The 19,027-nt window shown below is 41.2% G+C and overlaps 1 protein-coding gene across 1 annotated transcript; it reads left to right on the top strand.

Annotated features, from left to right (window-relative positions):
• The first annotated feature begins 256 nt into the window (after nt 1–256).
• LOC143723831 (cystathionine beta-synthase-like) lies at nt 257–18,289 on the top strand. The gene is made up of 5 exons (XM_077216635.1): nt 257–282; nt 9,912–9,989; nt 10,227–10,361; nt 17,708–17,816; nt 18,188–18,289. Exons 1-5 carry the CDS (start codon nt 257–259, stop codon nt 18,287–18,289), a joined length of 450 nt encoding a protein of 149 aa, XP_077072750.1.
• The last annotated feature ends 738 nt before the right edge of the window (nt 18,290–19,027 follow it).

Here is a 19,027-nt window from a genome sequence, read left to right on the forward strand (position 1 = left end):
GTGGTTGTGTGAATTTTATTGCCACCGTATTTAAGCTTTGAATATTTAAATCCAAATCATTTCACAGATTTTCATTAAGCTTCTAAAATAGTCTGTCTGTTTAAAACTACAACATATAATATTCAACAGGCAATTTTCAGTCCATTTTATTTTGCATTACAAATTCAGTGGTTCAAATTCGACAATGCACATGCGGGCACTGCAGGAATAGCAGTGGAGTGCCGATGCATGATCTCCATCTGCTGTTAGTCGACTCATGGTTGACAAAGGTCAGAGCAACAGGTAGAGAAAGCCATTCATTCACAAAAACAAATTTACAGAAATTGAGCAAGCGGTACAGTAAGTATGTGATTATTATTGGGTCCAGTGTATGCGGAAATGCTGATAAAGACACAAAAGTGTTTAATTCTTCATGGTTACTTTCCCTGCTACATGTAAGCATCTCTCACGAACGACATGATAACGTTATTCCCTGGAATAATGTTAGTGCCCGGAACATCTGAGGGAGACAGACTGTTTATTTCTCTTGGTTGATTTGTTCGCGGGTGCTAGTTTCCCTCATACGTCATACTCCAGGATTCCCCAGCCGCCGGGACATATAAAAGGCATAATATAGCTTAATGGACTAATACAGTGATATTAAAGACCAAACTCTTTTTGGTGATCTAGGCCCTAGGATTCTAGGCTATATGCTACAGGCAAACAGATTCACTCTTTATATGAAAGTAACGTGCAAAGTTGTACGCTAAGCATTTCTCTTTTTATTTGCCAAACAACTTAAAACAGATTTTTGTTTTCTTCAAAAGACTCACAATTGAGGCTCAGTGCTTGACTCTCTTCTCTCATGAAGAGCACCAGCCTAGGAGAGGGGTAAAATCTTTGCGTGGCAGAGGGAGCTGCCACTCGACCAGTCACAGATATGCACCTGCCACTCGAACTTACACAATATGTAATATGTTTTTAAACCAAATGCAGCGCTTTTTATTTTATTTTATTTTTTTATTGAACAATATTAGTTTACAAACCAAATAGGCAACAATACAATGCCTATTACAAAATGTACACTTTTCCATTCATATATCCATCCTAAATGTCCACCTGTGTATATAGGCTATATATATCATACAATAACATCAAAGAAAACTAACATTCAACAATCATTGTAGAGGGAGTGCAAGGAAAATAAATACATAAGGTTTAAATCTTACCAAACTTATAAGGAAAGAGACTATAGCAAAATCTTCCGGGCCTTTTCTGGATTCTTCTGGCATTTGTTTGGTTTGTGTACGATGTTGGCAAATGGATGGCAACCCTGAAGAGTTCCGGAATCGGTGGTGGCGCCTCTAGAGGTGGTGGAGGGATATTATGGCATGCATATGGGCCAGTTTAGGGTCTTCTGGCTCTCGTCTGGTAAGGCATTGGCATTTTTCTGTCAGCTTTCTGGCGTGCTTTTGGCAAAACTGTTTGGGCCGGTTTTGGCCCTGCATTCCTGGCGGTATGATTGCCAGTGTTTGGGCCATAAAAGGCCCAGAACAATTTTGCTATCTGGTTATACAGTTCTCCAAGGGTTTGATTATCTTTGGATAAGTGTTTTAAAGATTCTAAGTATTTTTTGCATTCCTTTTTAAAGTAATTTAAAGAGGGTTTACTGTTATTCCACTTACTTTTGTGTATATGGTATTTACCCATTGTAATAATAATATTCAAAGTGTAGAACAACTCTTTTGAAAGACCATCAGCATAAATCAAAACCTGAAACAATTTCAGTGATGGAATATCATCGTTTAAATCAATATTTAACCAACTGAAAAGATCCTGCCAGTATTTCAATATTACTGGGCAAGAATAAAATAAATGATCAATGGTTTCAGGCTCTACTAAACAAAAAACACAAGGATCTACTTCAAAACGGAATTTGCGCAAAACCTCAGCAGCGGGATACACATTATTAATATACCCGATCTCTCAGGCGTGCCTGCAGAACAGCTGAGAGAAAGTGGAAAAAGGACAAACTCCAAGTTTCATTTCAAATTTTAAAGGACACATTACATAAATACCAGGGAGCAGTTAAATCTGCTAAAACTCAGTTTTTATCTCTCCTGGTTGCAAATAATACACAGAGGCCTCAGGTTCTTTTTAAAGTGTTTAATTCTCTTGTTAACCCTTGTGAAACTGTCTGTGCTGTGCCATCCACATTGTTGTGTGAAAACTTCCTGATATACTTCATAGATAAAATTTCTGGCCTGAGCTTTTCATCCCCTACTTCTACCAGTGACCCCTCTGTTCACACAGTATGCCCAGCTGTCTTCCAGCAGTTTGAGCCAGTTACGCTGCATAGTCTCTCTGACGTAGTTAAGCAACTTCGTCCGGCAAACTGTCTGCTGGACAGTATCCCTGCTCGCTTATTCAAAGATGTTTTTAACACTGTTGGGCCTAGTATTCTATCTATGATTAATGCTTCTCTCTGCTCAGGGGTTGTTCCAGCTGCTTTTAAACATGCTGTTGTGCAACCACTTTTAAAAAAGAAAAATTTGGATCCTTCAGTTTTGTCTAATTTTTGACCCATTTCTAAACTTCCATTTTTATCTAAAGTTTTGGAGAAGGTAGTTTTTAATCAACTTCAATCATTTTTAGATGAATTTAGTATTTACGAAAAATTCCAGTCTGGTTTTAAACCCCGCCACAGTACCGAAACTGCCCTTCTAAGAGTTTATAACGATCTTCTCTTAGCAGTCGATTCAGGAAAATCTGCTGTTTTAGTGCTCTTAGAGCTCTGCCTTTGACACCGTCAACCACTCTATCCTCTTATCCCGGCTCAAACAAAGTGTTGGCATTACGGGCTTAGCCCTTAAATGGTTTGAATCATATCTGGCAGATAGGAGTTTTGCTGGCCACCTTGGGAATTGCTCTTCATCGGTTGCTCCTCTTTCTTGTGGGGTCCCCCAAGGTTCCATTTTGGGACCTATGCTCTTTTCTTTGTATATGCTGCCATTAGGGTCCATTTTTAAAAAACATAACATTTCTTTTCACTGCTTTGCTGATGATGTTCAAATTTATTTGCCTGTAAAAAACAATGAGAAGGATAATCTTCAGCCTTTGCTGAACTGCTTGAGTGAATAAAAATTTGGTTGAATCAGAACTTTCTCTCTCTAAATGATAATAAGACTGAAATTGTTGTGTTTGGTCGTGCGGTACATTTTAATGTCTGTGTAGATGCTCTTGGTATTTTAGGATCGCATGTTTGACCTTTTACCAAGAATCTGGGTGTGATTTTTGATAATGCTTTTAAATTTGATAAACAGATTAGTTCAGTTGTTAAAACCAGTTTTTTTCAGCTGAGGCTTCTGGCGAAGGTCAAGCAATACCTGCTACGCAAAGACTTTGAAAGAGTCATACATGCTTTTATTATGTCCCGTTTAGACTACTGTAATTCTTTGTATGTTGGATTGGAGCAGTCATCCCTTCGTCGGTTACAGTTAGTCCAGAACGCAGCAGCTCGACTTCTAACCGGGACTAAAAAGCGCGACCATATTTCACCGGTCTTAGCCACGCTGCACTGGCTTCCTGTTTGTTTCAGGATTGAATTTAAAATTGTACTAACGGTTTTTACAATTTTAAATGGGTTGTCACCGTCTTATTTAACGGAGCTCTTACATTTCCATACACCTGTCAGAGCACTGAGGTCTTGTGATCAGTTGCTCCTCGATGTGCCCAGATCTAGGTTGAAGAATAAAGGTGACAGAGCCTTTGCAGTTGCTGCTCCACACCTCTGGAATAGTTTACCTATTCATGTAAGGAAAGCTCGGACCATTGTAACATTCAAGTCCTTGCTTAAGACCCATTATTATGCCTTGGCTTTCAATTCAAGTTGAGCTTTGATATCTTGACCTATTGTTGCTTATTTTTATTGTATATTGTGTATTGTTTGTGTATTTTTATTTTAGTTTATTTTTTATCTTGAATTTTGTTAAGCACTTTGGTCAATCATGGTTGTTCTTAAACGTGCTATATAAATAAACTTGAACTTGAACTTGAACTATTAATAATCCTAAACTGCATATCCTTCATTTTAGGTATAATTGGCCATTTAAGGTAATTAAAGAATTTGTTTTTAAAAGTTTCATTTTCAAATTGTTTTAATTTTGAAGTTTTATCATAATCTGGAAATAACTTACATTTTAATACATTCCCTATCACTTTATTATTACACATTTTGTCTCCAATATATAGGCTACTTCTCCAAACTTTAACTCGGGCAGTTTAACCGAAACCTTTGAATATGTAAGAGTGCTTTGAATTCGTTGTTTTAAAGCAAGAGGAATGGCTATGCACAATGTATTATATTCTCTAAATGAACATTTTATCTCAAATTTCTCCATGAATAAATTATGTTGAATAATTAGACCTGTTTCATCTAAAAGATCAACAACATTTAAAACATTTTTCCCATACCACTCTTTTTTGAATACTGTCTTTCTATTTATCGTAATGGTTCTATTATTCCATAATGTAGAGCAATGTGGTGAAACATTTTGAGGGAATAAATGCAGCGCATATCCCCTGAAGCCAGCGGGAGCCAAAACGGTACGCACAATAGGTCAATATTCACCATTAACCAAACGCTTTTCGCCTGACTTACAACTAGCCTACTCTACCCGCTTTTTTTAACCCTGATTACCAGTCTCGTGAGGCTTGCGCCTGCCTCAAAATCTCTCACTGTTTTGATATACAAGACGAACCCACAGACAGTGCAATGCTGATCTTATTTACCTATTTACTTATTTAAAAGAGCGAATAAAATATAAGATAAGGTGAGAAAAGGGGTAAATAAGAGCAGGATTGCACTGTGTGTTTTCGTGTATCAATCCCGAGTGTCAGGTAGATGAAACCAGTGGGAGATCTTGTGGCTGGTGATGTAAGAGCCAGGATCGAGACGTGCTTCATCACGGGCAAAAAAAGCAAATAAAATATAAGATAAGGTGAGAAAACGGGTAAATAATAGCAGGATTGCACTTTCTGTGTGTTTTCGTGTATAAATCCCGAGTGTCTGGTAGATGAAAACAGTTAGAGATCGTGTGGCTGGCGCCGCTTAATAGAGCCACGATCGCACTCCCATATAAGTATAAAAAGAGCGAATAAAATATAAGATAAGGTGAGAAAACGGGTAAATAAGAGCAGGATTGCACTGTCTGTTTGTTTTTGTGTATCAATCCCGAGTGTCTGATAGGTGTAAACAGTGAGAGATCGTGTGGCTGGTGGCTGGCGCCGCTTAGAGCCACGAGCGCACTCCCATATAAGTATAAAAAGAGCGAATAAAATATAAGATCAGATGAGAAATAGGTAAATAAGATCTGTATTGCACTGTCTGTGTGCTCTCCTGTATCATTCGGTGTGTCTGATAGGTGTAAACAATGAGAGATCCTGTGGCTGGTGGCTGGCGCGAGGCGAGCCACGAGCGCACTCCCATATACGGATAAAACGAGCGAATAAAATATAAGATAAGGTGAGAACACGGGTAAATAAGAGCAGGATTGCACTGTCTGTGTGTTTTCGTGTATCAATTGAGTGTCTGATATGTGTAAACAGTGAGAGATCGTGTGGCTGGTGGCTGGCGCCGCTTATAGAGCCAGGAGCGCTCTCCAATATACGGATAAAAAGAGCGAATAAAATATAAGATCAGATGACAATTAGATGAGTAAGATCTGTATTGCACTGTCTGATTGCTCTCCTGTAGGCTATCATTAGGAGTGTCTGATAGGTTTAAACAGTGAGTGATCGTGTGGCTGCATGGTGGCTTGCGCCGCTTAATAGAGCTACGAGCGCACTCCCATACGGATAAAAAGAGCGAATAAAATATAAGATCAGATGAGAAATAGGTAAATAAGATCAGCATTGCACTGTCTGTGGGTTCGTCTTGTATATTAAAACAGTGAGAGATTTTGAGGCAGGCGCAAGCCTCACGAGACTGGTGCTCAGGATTAAAAAAAGCGGGTAGAGTAGGCTAGTTGTAAGTCAGGCGAAAAGCGTTTGGTTAATGGTGAATATTGACATATTGTGCATACCGTTCTGGCTCCCGCTGGCTTCAGGGGATATGCGCTGCATTTGGTTTAAAAACATATATAACATATTGTGTAAGTTCGAGTGACAGGCGCATATATCCGTGACTGTTCGAGTGGAAGGCGCATATAATGCAGTGGCAGGCGCATATATCTGTGACTGGTCGAGTGGCAGCTCCCTCTGCCACGCAAAGATATCCTATAGGAGCCGAGAGCGGAGCTTTCTCAGTGAGAAATCATTGCAATGCATCCAGCCCGCGCTAGGGCTGCATGCTGCACTCCTAAACAGATAACACACATATTGTGACCATCGCAAGTGTTAGGGGATTTACAGTTAAAGACCCTAAGGACCAGATATGATTAATTAAGTCAGAAGTGCAGTCAATTTAAGAGAAGAGTCAGAATTATAATAAATAAATAAAAAAATTTACAGAAGATAGTTTGCGTTTCATCAAGCAGAAGTCAGCTTCAAGACTCACAAGGAGATCGTAGGCCGCGCTTAAGCCCCGTTCACGGTAGAGATCCACTTTTGCGACACGACTGTAGCGTGGTGTCGCGACGCCTCCCCACATTTGTACTTTGATGGGCGTTCCTCAAGTTTACCGTTATGGGTGTGGTTTTGAGCCAGCGTCCAGTCTAGAACAGAGGACCTGCGAGAGACTTCCCCCCGTCTGCATATGCTCTGCTTCTATTGGATAGTCGCATTTCCAAATGAAGCGCCACCTTCCCGGGATGCTTTGCGGGCGCATTAAAGTCGCGTGAAGTCAGCCATAGGAATAAAGTGGAGCGCGGCGCAACACAGGTGTCGCACGGACAAGTGGATCTGCACCGTCACCCCTAAAATCCACTGGATCCGTCTACGGCGCAGAGCGTCAGCGTCGCGGATGCCGCATGCTCTCCGCGCCGCTTCGCTAAAGATAGGCGCCTAGTCTATTTTTTACGGACCCGCGTCCAAGCCGCACCGTGAATACAAAATAAAAGTAAAAAAACACTATCAATTTCAAAATAAACACCCTGTGGAGACTCCGCATCCCTACAGTTTGGACAACAATGCCTCTGATTGGATACCAAGTAGGAAATAACAACAGAAAAAACTAATAGAAAGAATTCACTTAAAGTAACCCACTTACCTATTGTAGAAGCACAAAGAGGAAAATTGAAGAAAAAAAATCAATAAGGTAGCACAATTAACTGTCTGCTCCTGAGCCAAAAGAAGACAAATGAACAACAAATAAACAACGCTCCGATTCTGAGGAAAAATGAAGACGTCACCAACGCTCCGCTGCTGAAGCGCGTCTGAGACGCTTCCAGAGGACTTTGACGCCGAGCTAGGGACGCATCAAAAACGTGGCGCTGACGTTCCGCGCCGTAGACGAATCCAGTGGATTTTAGGGGTTCAGCCCCGTTCACACTACACGCGACCAAGTGACGCGATACCATTCATTTCAATGGTGAGCGGGCGACTTCCGGCGACACGCGCGACAGCGACCGTTGGCGACTAGATGGGGCGTGTCTGGCGACGCGACAAAGTTGAGAAATTTTTAACTTTATGCAAATGAAGAGCGATTTTCGCGAGCGACAACCAATAGGAGTGGAGCGCACGTGATCCTTCTCCTCAGCCCCTGGGCCTGCAGTGATGGATGAAAAATTGATCCTTGCGGTTAGCAATTTTCCAGTTTTATTTGATATGTCTCTGCCCACGTACAGGGACATAAATAAAAAGAATGATGCGTGGAAAGGAGTTTCGGCGATTGTGGGGATTCCAAGTAGGTTTAAATGATTGAATAGTCTGTACAATTAACTATATATTTTTTGACAGAGCCAGTAAACAAAACCTAACGTACTATAGTGGCCTTTCTAATATTTTAGTGCTGTTTACACTCTCCATTTACACGTGTATATAATGTACTCCATAATGTTATTGAAATCAATGGTACTCGCCGTGCTGTCTCCGAGCCCAAATGGTTTTGTGAACCCAGATAGACCGGCGTTTGCACTTATGCCCTAGATAAACGGCCGCAACGAGAAAAATCGACTTCTGTGTCTCATTCATCTTCATGCTTCACTACAGACGTTTTTATGTACGGAGTATATTATATTTAGTATTTTCCCTCCAGTAATTGTGTTTTTTAGCGGCAAGAAAGCTGATTCGCTGTCTATTGGATGTCATACTAGTCAACCAGTAGTGGGAACGCCCACTAGCGACCTCATCGCCAGCGACTGGCGAATTGCAGCGACAAAGTCGCGTGTAGTGTGAACGGCGCTTGCCGCCAGCGACACGCAGCGACAAAGCGACATGATCCCATTCATTTCAATGGAGCGCTGGCGACACGGGCGACATCGACCGTAGGTGACAGAATGTGGGCGTGTCAAGCGACAAGAGACAAGCGACAAAAGTTGAGAAATTTCAACTTTATGCAAATGAGAAGCGATTTTCGCGAGCAACAACCAATAGGAAAGAAGCCTTTTCAGTGGAGCTAACGTCACCGTCTCGAGTGCAGAGAAGACAGAAGAGTTCGAGGATGATTCCACTGTTTTATATGATTTGACTGTAACCACATATGGATATAATAACATGATGCATGGAAAAGAAACTGTCATTTAAACTGTCATAAAACTTCATTTATAGTTCGAGTGGTGTAATTTTATGATGCAAGTTTAGTAGCCTACTCCTGCAGTTCATTTTACTGTTTCCCCTGCATTGTGTTGACTATTAGGGACAAGAAAATTGATTATTTGTCAAATTCGAATGACGTTTTAGTAATTTATGACAGTATGAGTGAGTTTAATTTGTTGATTGATCGATCGTTAATCTAGTAAACTATTTAATCCACTGAACACTGCTCTGATAATATAAAAACACTCTCCCAACAGCATACTGTTTCTTTTGAGCCAAATTCCTAGTCAAATTAAAATTGTATAGTTGTATCACTTGTGATGGTATTTGGTATAGATATGGCCACACGTGCAGTCTACCAATAACATTAGAGCGACAGCACTACGAACGCCCACAAGCGACTTCACAGTACAGAGCCGAGCGACATACAGCGACAAAGTCGCTGGCGGTGTGAACGGGGCCAACGATCACAGCACTTACCTTCACCAACACACACAGACACGCAGCTTCTTCAAGGTTGGATTTGGTCTGGCTCTAAAGAAAAAACGGAGACTCTACCCAAAACATCCAGATAACATGTTCTTTCTCTCAATGAGAGGACATCCAGTAGCAGTTTTAACATTAAGTGGCATGGGCATCTGACGCACATTATTATAGGAAGGACAGCGCTGTGTGTTGATCCTTCCCGACTCCATCCGCAACTACATGTAGGTTTCGGTATTCCCAGCATCTAGTGTGCTTATGTGACGTGAATGTGTGTTTTGTGTTGCCTGGTAGATTAAGCAACAGCAATACTATTGTGATGTTTCAGACTTAACCCTCTGAATCTGATTATCTTAATTTGTGTCTACACTACTTATTTTTGGGGTCTCCAGGGACCTCATACAATAACATTTAATTTTGTAACAGAATAATATTTTTTTTAATTTTTTTTATTTTTAACAAATGTAGTTTTACTTTGTTTATTAATGTTTTTACTCAAAATGTGTGCAGTTTTGGAGGATTTATGTTATATTTTAAATTTCTATAGATAAATAAATATTTATTTAAATAGGCTTTTTTTTTAAAACAGCATTTTATGTAAATACACTTCAAAAGTCCCAGATTTCTAACTTTCATTCATTGGGATAACATGGATAATTTTACATGGTTTAATGTTAGATTTTTGCCCATTTTTTTGGAAAATGCAGTTTTAAAATAAATGTAAAAAATCACTTTTGCTTTGTTCTCCCCCTTAGGTCTATATTTCTTGGTGACAAGTGGATGTGTGAAAAGGGCTTACTGAGTGAGGACAATCTTGTTGTCAAGAAGCAATGGTAAGTGTATACACACGTACGCATGTTGTCTTTGGAAGCACCCTTGTTATTTATACATGGATAACCTCTGCAAATATAGTCTCTATCTCCGTCTGTTATTACACTCGAGGCTGCATTACTGCTACAGTTAAGCTTCTATATGTGGAGGCATGTTCACTCTCCCAGATTACTCTGTCTGTCTCTGTCATCATACCGTGAGCTTTTACTGTCTTTCTCCCTGCCCTCATCTCTCGGTAGGTGGTGGAATCTGACTTTACAGGAGCTCCGACTCTCCGCCCCCCTGACTGTGCTGCCTTTAGTGTCCATCAAGAAGACCATTCAGATCCTGAAAGAGAAGGCCTTTGACCAAGCACCCGTGGTGGATGACACCAGGTAAGTCGTGAGGGAGTTTCACATCAGAGGAACGTTTTCATAGTTCATAGAACTAATAACGGAAGTGCCCACTTTTTGTGTTATGTTCACACCACAGGAACTGGGAACACATTTTTGGGGAACTAAATGAGCTCTTATTTCAATGTAGTGCCTAACACAGCACAATAGGAACTGTGTATGTTGTATGTGTACATTGATTGGTCAAATGTATGCCATACGAAACAGCACCTGCCTTTTTTAAAAAAAATTGCTCCCGAAGAGGTCTGTTCATGCCACTGATCAGTGCTTATCACTTAAAGGACAATTCCGTGCTACGTGAGCTGAACTGTGACTATCGACCAGCACGTAGCACAGCATTCGTGGTTCGACTGGTCGAGACTGTTTTCCAAAGATGGCTCCTGCTGTTGTGAACTTTTTCTCCCAAAGTGCAGAAAACACAGAAGCGCAGACCAGGAGACTCGGGATGTATCTTAAGAAGGTTTATTTATTTTGAACACGAGCTGTCCGTCGCTGTAGTCTTCCAAGCTTGTCTCGAGTCCAAAAAAAAAGGAACTTTACATTGTAGTATATATAGGGAGGGATTACATGGAGGAGGTGCATTGGAACAAAGCATGTAAATGTCGTATACAGGTTTAGGAAATCGGTACTAGACTGAGAGCGTTACCAATCCTAATCCAATCAGCATAACTATTCAAACAGTGAGACTCAAAAACAGGAATGGCAGAACTCTCCCGCTGAGACAGAAGCTACCAAGAGTTTCAGTAATCTGCTTACAATAGAGAGAAACAGGAATGGCAGGCTCGATAGAGAGCAGTAATCTGACAAATACAGAAAAGAGGATTGGCCGCACTCTCTTGCTGGAAACTGTTTCACAGCTGATATCATCACCATCATAACCTTAAATGCTAAATTCAATTTACTCTACCTTCATTTTTAATGTGATGTTATGTAAAGAAAATAGGATCAGCAGATCTTAAACCTATTCTTAAATTTGTAATCATTCACTGCCTATATACGCAAAGTGTACTGTCCTTGCAAAAACCTTTTTGTCTTCAGGGACTGTTCTGTCTGTAAGCGCTTAAAAAAACAGGTAATTATGAAATGCACTGAGAAGTGTGCAGACCCCTGCTCAAGAAATTTCACGACAGGTGACACAAACTGTGCGTTTTCTGTCTGGGAAGGAAGAGCGAAGCGTTTCTCAAAGAAAAATGTTCCCTCGAGACCTGTCTGTGTATTTGTGAGCATTTTTCTTTGAGAAACATGTTTCTCTTGAGAAACGCTTCGCTCTCGAGAAGAGGGTTCGGCGTCTCCATACTGAGATCGAGAGGACATGGAAGATCCCATATTTTGCCCGTATCCGCCAACATCAGCGGACTAATCTGGGCTAGACAGACTACTGCCGCGATCGGCCGGTCGATGGCGGCAATAGTTGCTACGCTGAGACATCTGTGTTTGAACCTGGCCGACATCGGGAAGAATGAGGAGAGGACAGAGAACGACATTCAGAGAGGCGAAGGCGCGCTCAGCTGTTTTTAGAACAATGTATACCGCTGAGATCTGTATCCACGCCCAGACAGACGGGAGGGCCTGGCCCATCACGGTACGAGGACTGTAGACAGGGCCAGAGAGCAAGTTTTGCCTCTTGTGCGCCTCCTCAGTGGAGGAGTTGGTCGCAGAAGAGGCGTGACTCCCGCAAGAAGAGGGATCTGAGGGAGGTCATCCAGCACAAACACACACAGCGTTGAGAATGGATCACCTTCCCTGAGGGAGTGATTATACCTTAGCCCTCTCCTCTCTTCCCCGACTCCTTAGGCACTTCTTACATCAGGCCTGAGGCTGGGCCCTTGCTGAGAACAATATTTTGATGGCCCACCTCGGCTTGGTTAGTGAGAGTGCCTCTTTCAGGCATGTAAAGGTGGTAGACCCCGTGTTCTTAAAGAACTGTCTGTTGAGTCTTCACTTCGCATGGCGCAGGTGAGCTGAGTTGGTCTTCTTTAAGGGAAATTTCCGTGTGCAACTAACACTAAAATGTATCTCTACAGACCTCAATCCCTGTATAGAAATATTGGGTCATGTCAATGGCATAAGGTAAGGTACATTTTTTTTTCGTTATTAGGGCCCTGAAGTTCCCTTGTTAGGTGACTAGAACGATAGAGAGAAGCACCAGTTGTATAGGCTTTTGGGACTATGTGATGGCTTCCCTTGTTGTCATATGTAAGATAAAGCTAGTTGTGCCACCGCTCATTCTAGTTGTAAAACTATGTTTATAGCTTAGGCTTCCTCTCATGGTAAGAGCATTTGAGGCCACCGCTCATTCATATGAAATATGTTATCAGCGGAGAGTTAAGTGGCAGAATGTCATTCTAGAAAGAAGAATGGGAAGTTTATGCCACCGCTTGTTTTTTCTACACACATCTGTGTTAGCCCTCGGGCTATTAGCCACCTCAGGGTAGAGTAGTTGGTCTCTCTCTTTTGTTTTGGAATATAGACTGATGCTGGAGCTTCAGATAGATCTTATGGCCGGACCACAGGACCGTCTGACATTTTTTGGTCCTGAGTACATCGCCCCCTTGAGCTCTGTTTGGGTTCCCGCCGTGCAGAACTAGCATATGGATCTGGGCTTTCAGTAGCTCCACTCAACTTGCTGTGCTACTGCTCGATCTGGTTGTAGGTGGTTGGCTTACAAGCAAGCCCCACTCCCCTAAGCTGGGCTCAGATAAAATTCTGTCTCCTCTAGAGCCGCTGGCGGGCCCGCACCCTGTTAAATTTCTGGGTGAGGTGGTAGTATTCCCCTGTGATACAGGATAGGTCTGAGTACTTCACTTTCAGTTCTGTAGTATCCTACCTCGCACCATTATTGCTCGGGTCGAGCGGAAAGTTCTAACCTTCACTTATTTTTGGTTTTCGAAATATGCTCCCGTGAAGCCAGAGCATTGCCATGAGTTGACACCCATGCGTACAGATGGTAGGCCCCTGACTCTGGGGCCTCCGTTGAGGCAGAGTACTGTACTTTGAACTTCCCTTGCTTTAAGGGTGCTGCCATTTTTGCTGAGTACACTGCCATGGGCAATTTGATTAGATACCGGGATGCTGTAGGCGCTGTGTAAACAGCTTATCTGCCAACGAAGGCTACGCAGTTAGGTAGTAGGCCTCAGCAGGCCTCCTTGACTGGGCAGCCCCCAAGAGGGCGTGGTAGGCCAGCTTACCTCAGGTGGTTGGCCATAGTAGTTCGGGCAGTAGACTCACTGATGGGTAGTAGGCCTTAAACAGGCCTCCTCGGAAGGGAGTCCTGACGTTGTGGGTAGTGATCGACCGATATTGATTTTTTATAACCGATACCGATACCAATTATTTGCATGTTTATGTGCCCGATAACCGATATGCAGAACCGATATTTATTTACTGTTATACTTCTGTTTTTGACACAATTATTACAACACAAATGAACTGAACAAACCATTTAATTTATAACAATCACTCCCTTCTATATAATATATATATATATATATATATATATATATATAAAATATAATATAATAATATATAATATAATCACTCCCTCCTAAATAATATATAATATCCCTCCTATATAATATATAAATATAAAACTTTATATTTATACACAAATAAATATAGAGGTCTGAGTCCAAAAAATAAAGTGCCTTTGTTTAAAAATAAAAAAATGCTTCGTTTGTTTTCATAAATGGTAAATAAATCAAAAACATTTATATTACTACATTATATAATTTATATCTAAATTATACATATAATTTATAAGCATCAGCAGTAACAATGTTAACAATAGGGAAAATAAATGTTAAAAGTCTAATGTTTCATATGGAGAAAATAATGGTCAGGGGATTCATATCACCTCTGCTGAAATGCAATTCATTTTAAACAGTTTTAGAAGGTTTATGTGCCGTTTAATAGGTTTAAAATAAGAGTGAGGAATAATTCACTGGGTAATATTAATTCACTGAATGATATTAGCTGGAATATAACATTGTCATTATAAATTATTAATAATATTTTTGTAGGTCTAGATCATGAAATGCTTTCTGACAAAGTGCTGTTTATCTATGCATTTTCACAGAACTATATATAGGCTATTCAACCGCGATCGCGCGTGCAGATAATAAATAATTAATTTCCACAAAGCACTATATTTAGATGTGTATTAGCGAAATAATTGCTATGTAGTAAATGATAATATAATCTAGGCTGTTTAAACGAGATAATCTTGTCAAAAGTTTCATTCAGTGGCCGTGCTCGAGCATTCCTGATCATCAACCCAGTGAGTGCAATATGATCGACCCAGTGCTAAGCAATATGAACGAACTTTTTTTCGAGACTAATGGTGAGCAAATACAACAGATAAAGAATTAAATTCAGCGCTTTTATTTTCAACATGCACTCATTCATGTCTGTTTTATTTAATTCATGTAAAGTTACATCTTTATTGGGGCAGGACATGACGGATTACGCTACGTGACTCCATGAGTTCGTCTCAATTTTTGAGATCCAAGCTGCATAAACTATATCAGGCATTTATGTCTCAAACCTCATTTCTGCATGCCTGTTATGTTAAATAAAGTTGAATAATTAAAGCAAAGCAAGTACCTTACGTGTGCACAGAGTTGTTGTTGACTGATCTCCTCAGACGCGGGCTGCAATGGCGGTATTCTCAAAACGGCCACAAGATGGCGCCGTTTATCGGCAAATCCGATATTACAAAACCGATACCCGATTATGGGAAAATGCTTAAATATCGGGAAAAATATCGGTAAACCGATACATCGGTCGATCACTAGTTGTGGGACATACATTTTAGCTGTGATCAGGTAGCTAGCCTTATTAGGCCTCCTGTGGGTAGCCTCAATATTTGTGTTGGTGTAGTATGGTTCCCAATGCTATATGTGTGTAGCAGAATAGACTGGCTATCAGCTAGTAGGCCCAACCAGGCAACACTGATGGTGGACCCCGGCAGTATGAATTTGGCTGAAAGCACTGACTTGATTCAGGCCTAGTGGGCCTCTCAATCTTTTAAGTGAGTCTTGAGTGACGGGGTATACAAACGGTGTTGATGGTCAGACGTTGACCTTAGCAAAGCCTCCCTGACCCTGAGCCCCATCATGGGTGCTCGACAGTTAATTCACTGGCCAATCAGACAATTGGCTTCAGTGGGCCTCTCTGGAGGCTAGCCCCGATTATGATCAGCAGAATATGATTGGCCACTGTGAGGCTGTTCACCTTATTAGGCCACCATGTAGCTCGGTCCCCAACCTCACGGCCATGGCAGTCAGTTTCTTACCTAAAGAAAACGTTCAAATGACTGGCTTTAACAGGCCGCTCTGAGACATGGGACTAACACCCGGAATCAGGGTTCATAGCAATACCCAGTTTTTAAGCTAGCTATCAGGTAGTATGCCTCTCCAGGCCTCCCTGAAGGCAGGTAGTAGGACTCAACAGGCCTCTCTGAAGGCGAAGTCCCAAGGATGGGCAACTGTACAGGTAGCTTTACTGGCTGCCAGGTAGTAGGCCTCACTAGGCCTCCATAAAGGCGAGTTCCCAAATAGAGGCACTTGGTAGCCAGCCCTCTGGTTATCAGGTAGTAGGCCTCACCAGGCCTCCTTGTAAGTGGTCTCCCAGCGACGCTGGATTGTGGAAGCTAGTGGCCGCTTGCTATCAGTTCAGCTGGCCTTAGCAAGCAGCTTCTGAAGGCGAGCTTGTGCCCTAGCATGACTAATGGTCATTTTCTGCTACTGGTTCCCTCCCGGAACCTATTTTATCTAGCTTACAGCCTGGTTTGCCTACCAGGCAGGCCATGTACTCCCCTCACTGAGGGTCACTAGGAGTTCTCAGCCTCCTGAGTCTGGTCAGACGATTGCAGGCCTCCTGTTAGTCCTCCGAGTTAGATCAGTCCTTAGGCCTTTCAGGCCTCTTCAGTGCTTTGAAACACAAGTGCTGGGTAGATCTGTGGATCGAGCAGAGAAACTTCCCTCGCTGGCAAGGGTTGTAAGCGCTATGCTGAGTCATGCTCTCTGGATACCCCTGATCCGGGCCGAGTGGTTCACTGTCAGCTTCACAGTTCCTCGGGTTGGATGCCTTACATAAATGCAAGTGTCCTGAGGCTCTGTCTTCGGACAGACAGGAAGTTGGCCAGGCTGAAGTGACGCCAGGTCAGGCCTTCTTGGTGGCATTTCAGGTATGTTCCCCTGAATAGTGATTGCCTGGGGCTCCTTCGGGTTCCCTAGCCACATTACCTAGAAGGGATCCCTTCTAATTTAAAGCTGTAGTCCTAGGCCCTTGTGTATGCCCAGGTAGGCCTTTCATTAAACAATGTTTATGGAGGTTTTCCTGTGGAACGTATGGCTTGGGCTATCCCTGTATAGCTGTTGCATCTGTTTGCCTGTCTCCCGTGTCTTTGGATTAAAGTACGTTTGGAATATACCTTCAGTTTCTGTCTTCCCTGAACCACCCCGTGACAATAAGAGGGTCAAAATATCTGATAATTAAGTTACTTTATGGTATGTTACTGATATTTACACACAATATTAGAAGTATTAATTTTAATTAAACAAAAATAAAAATATATTGGTCTTGTTTCACAGACAGGGCTTAGATTAAGCCAGGATTAGGCCTTTGTTAAATTACGGCATTTAAGTAACTTTTATAAATATTTTAAGGTATGTCAGTGCAAGTCACTTTCAGTTTAGACAGCTTAAACATACATTTAGTCTGGGACTAGGCTTAAGGCTTGTCTGTGAAACGAGGCAAATGCTTATTATATTTTGATTTTAATTATTCTTTTTATTTAACTTTTAATTTCTATTATAACTTTTTTTCTCTTTAAATATTGTTTGTCTGTCTTTAACAGACAGTTCAACGTCCTTTTTGCCCGACCAGAAATGCTGTGTTTGTCTACGTGTGCATATGTGTAAGCATGTAATTATTTATATATTTATAGTACTTTATTTTTATACAATTATTTTTCTAAAATTATTACATAATAATTTTCATTCAGATATTGAAAACTTTAATAGTTAATTAATTATTTTAAGTTATTTGTAATAGCTTCATACATTCTGATATCCTGGACATTTGTGTACCCCAGCACTGCTCATTTGTACGTCTCCCTGATTTCTATCATCGGCTCATTGGAGGCTCCATGTGTTTCAGACAACGGAGACACGCAAAATGTACAGTACTAATGTTGTCCATGCAGGACCAAGATTGAGCCTTAGTGTCATGTCGTTATAAAAAATTGTAAAATGATCTAACAGATGTAGGAAGAAATAAGTGGAGAAAGGTGTGGCTCAGTCTGGTGTCTGGTTTTCTCCCTGTAGGCAGATTCTGGGCATGGTCACACTGGGGAACATGCTCTCGTCGGTTCTAGCTGGGAAGCTTAGGCCATCTGATCCCATAAGCAAAGTTCTCTACAAACAGTTTAAACAAGTGGGCACACACACGCAAACACACACACCCCTTTCTGTCATTCTGTACAGGCAGCAAAAGGTTCAAGAAAAAGTATTCACACAATAAACAGCATACAGAAAATTCTTATAAGTGCATGTTGTTCTGTTGTTTGTTTGTTTTTTAATTTCTGTCTCTAAATAAAGGTTGGATGTAATTACATAATTGTCTATAATTAAGACTTGGATTTTGATTTCTGAGGCTTGGATGAAGAAGGAAATAATAGCTGAATAAATAATGTGTTCGTCAATAATTGTACGTCAATTAAATATCAGTACACCGAGTGTTACTTGATAACCAGTAATGACAGGTAGTGTGATCTCGCAATAGACAACTTGTCTGTCTTCCTGTAGGTGCGCCTAACTGATAACCTGGGCAAGCTCTCACGTATCCTGGAGACGGACCATTTTGCCCTTGTTGTGAACAAAAAGATTCAGTGTAAGTCAAGTTTTTAAACTCTTTGTTTCACCTTTTCCCTAAACAATCTGGATTCTCTCCGTTTTTAGTCATGAACACTTAATCTCCATTTTTAGTCATGAACAGTTCAAATGTTTAGGGTTTATTGTGTGTGTGTTGTGGTAGATTTTTCTCTAAACCTAACTACGTACCTGGAACCTAATAACCTGGGGTGCTCCAGTCGACACCCAAGCACCTCCACGTCGACACTTAATACTATACACTCTTGCTCTGCGTCTCCAAGTCAACAACTGGCGTCGAGTCCTGAATCTCTCACTTCTTGCTTCTCTAACTAACTTGCTTTCCTATATAACCTACTGCGCAGCAGTAATAAACAAACAGACTTCAAACAGACTTCAGAAAATGTCCTCTAAATGCTTTTATCACGGCCGGGAGATGTTCTCGAGCTGTTCTCAGAAAATCTCTCCCTTCAAGAAGCAAGGCCGGAGGATCTCAGACAAATTCCATTGAGAATCCAACCAGTAAACACGAATACAACATTTTTTATTAAATAAGGGTATGACAAAATGACATGAAACATTACAAAATTTCCCGACAATTTGATTGGTTCTTCATAGACAAACTCTCCTGTTACTAGGTTGGAGCAAATTCTTTTTTTGTTGATTACTACTTACAACAAGGTGTCAAGTTTAGACCTCTGGCCAGTTTTTAAGCTAAGCACAGTTTTTAAGAGTAAAAATAACAAATATGGGAAATGAAACTAGACAAAGTCATGA

Source organism: Siphateles boraxobius, unplaced genomic scaffold (assembly GCF_051911475.1).
Source record: "Siphateles boraxobius isolate OS27281-9 unplaced genomic scaffold, OSU_SipBor_1 7, whole genome shotgun sequence".
In the NCBI taxonomy this organism is placed as follows: Eukaryota; Metazoa; Chordata; class Actinopteri; order Cypriniformes; family Leuciscidae; genus Siphateles; species Siphateles boraxobius.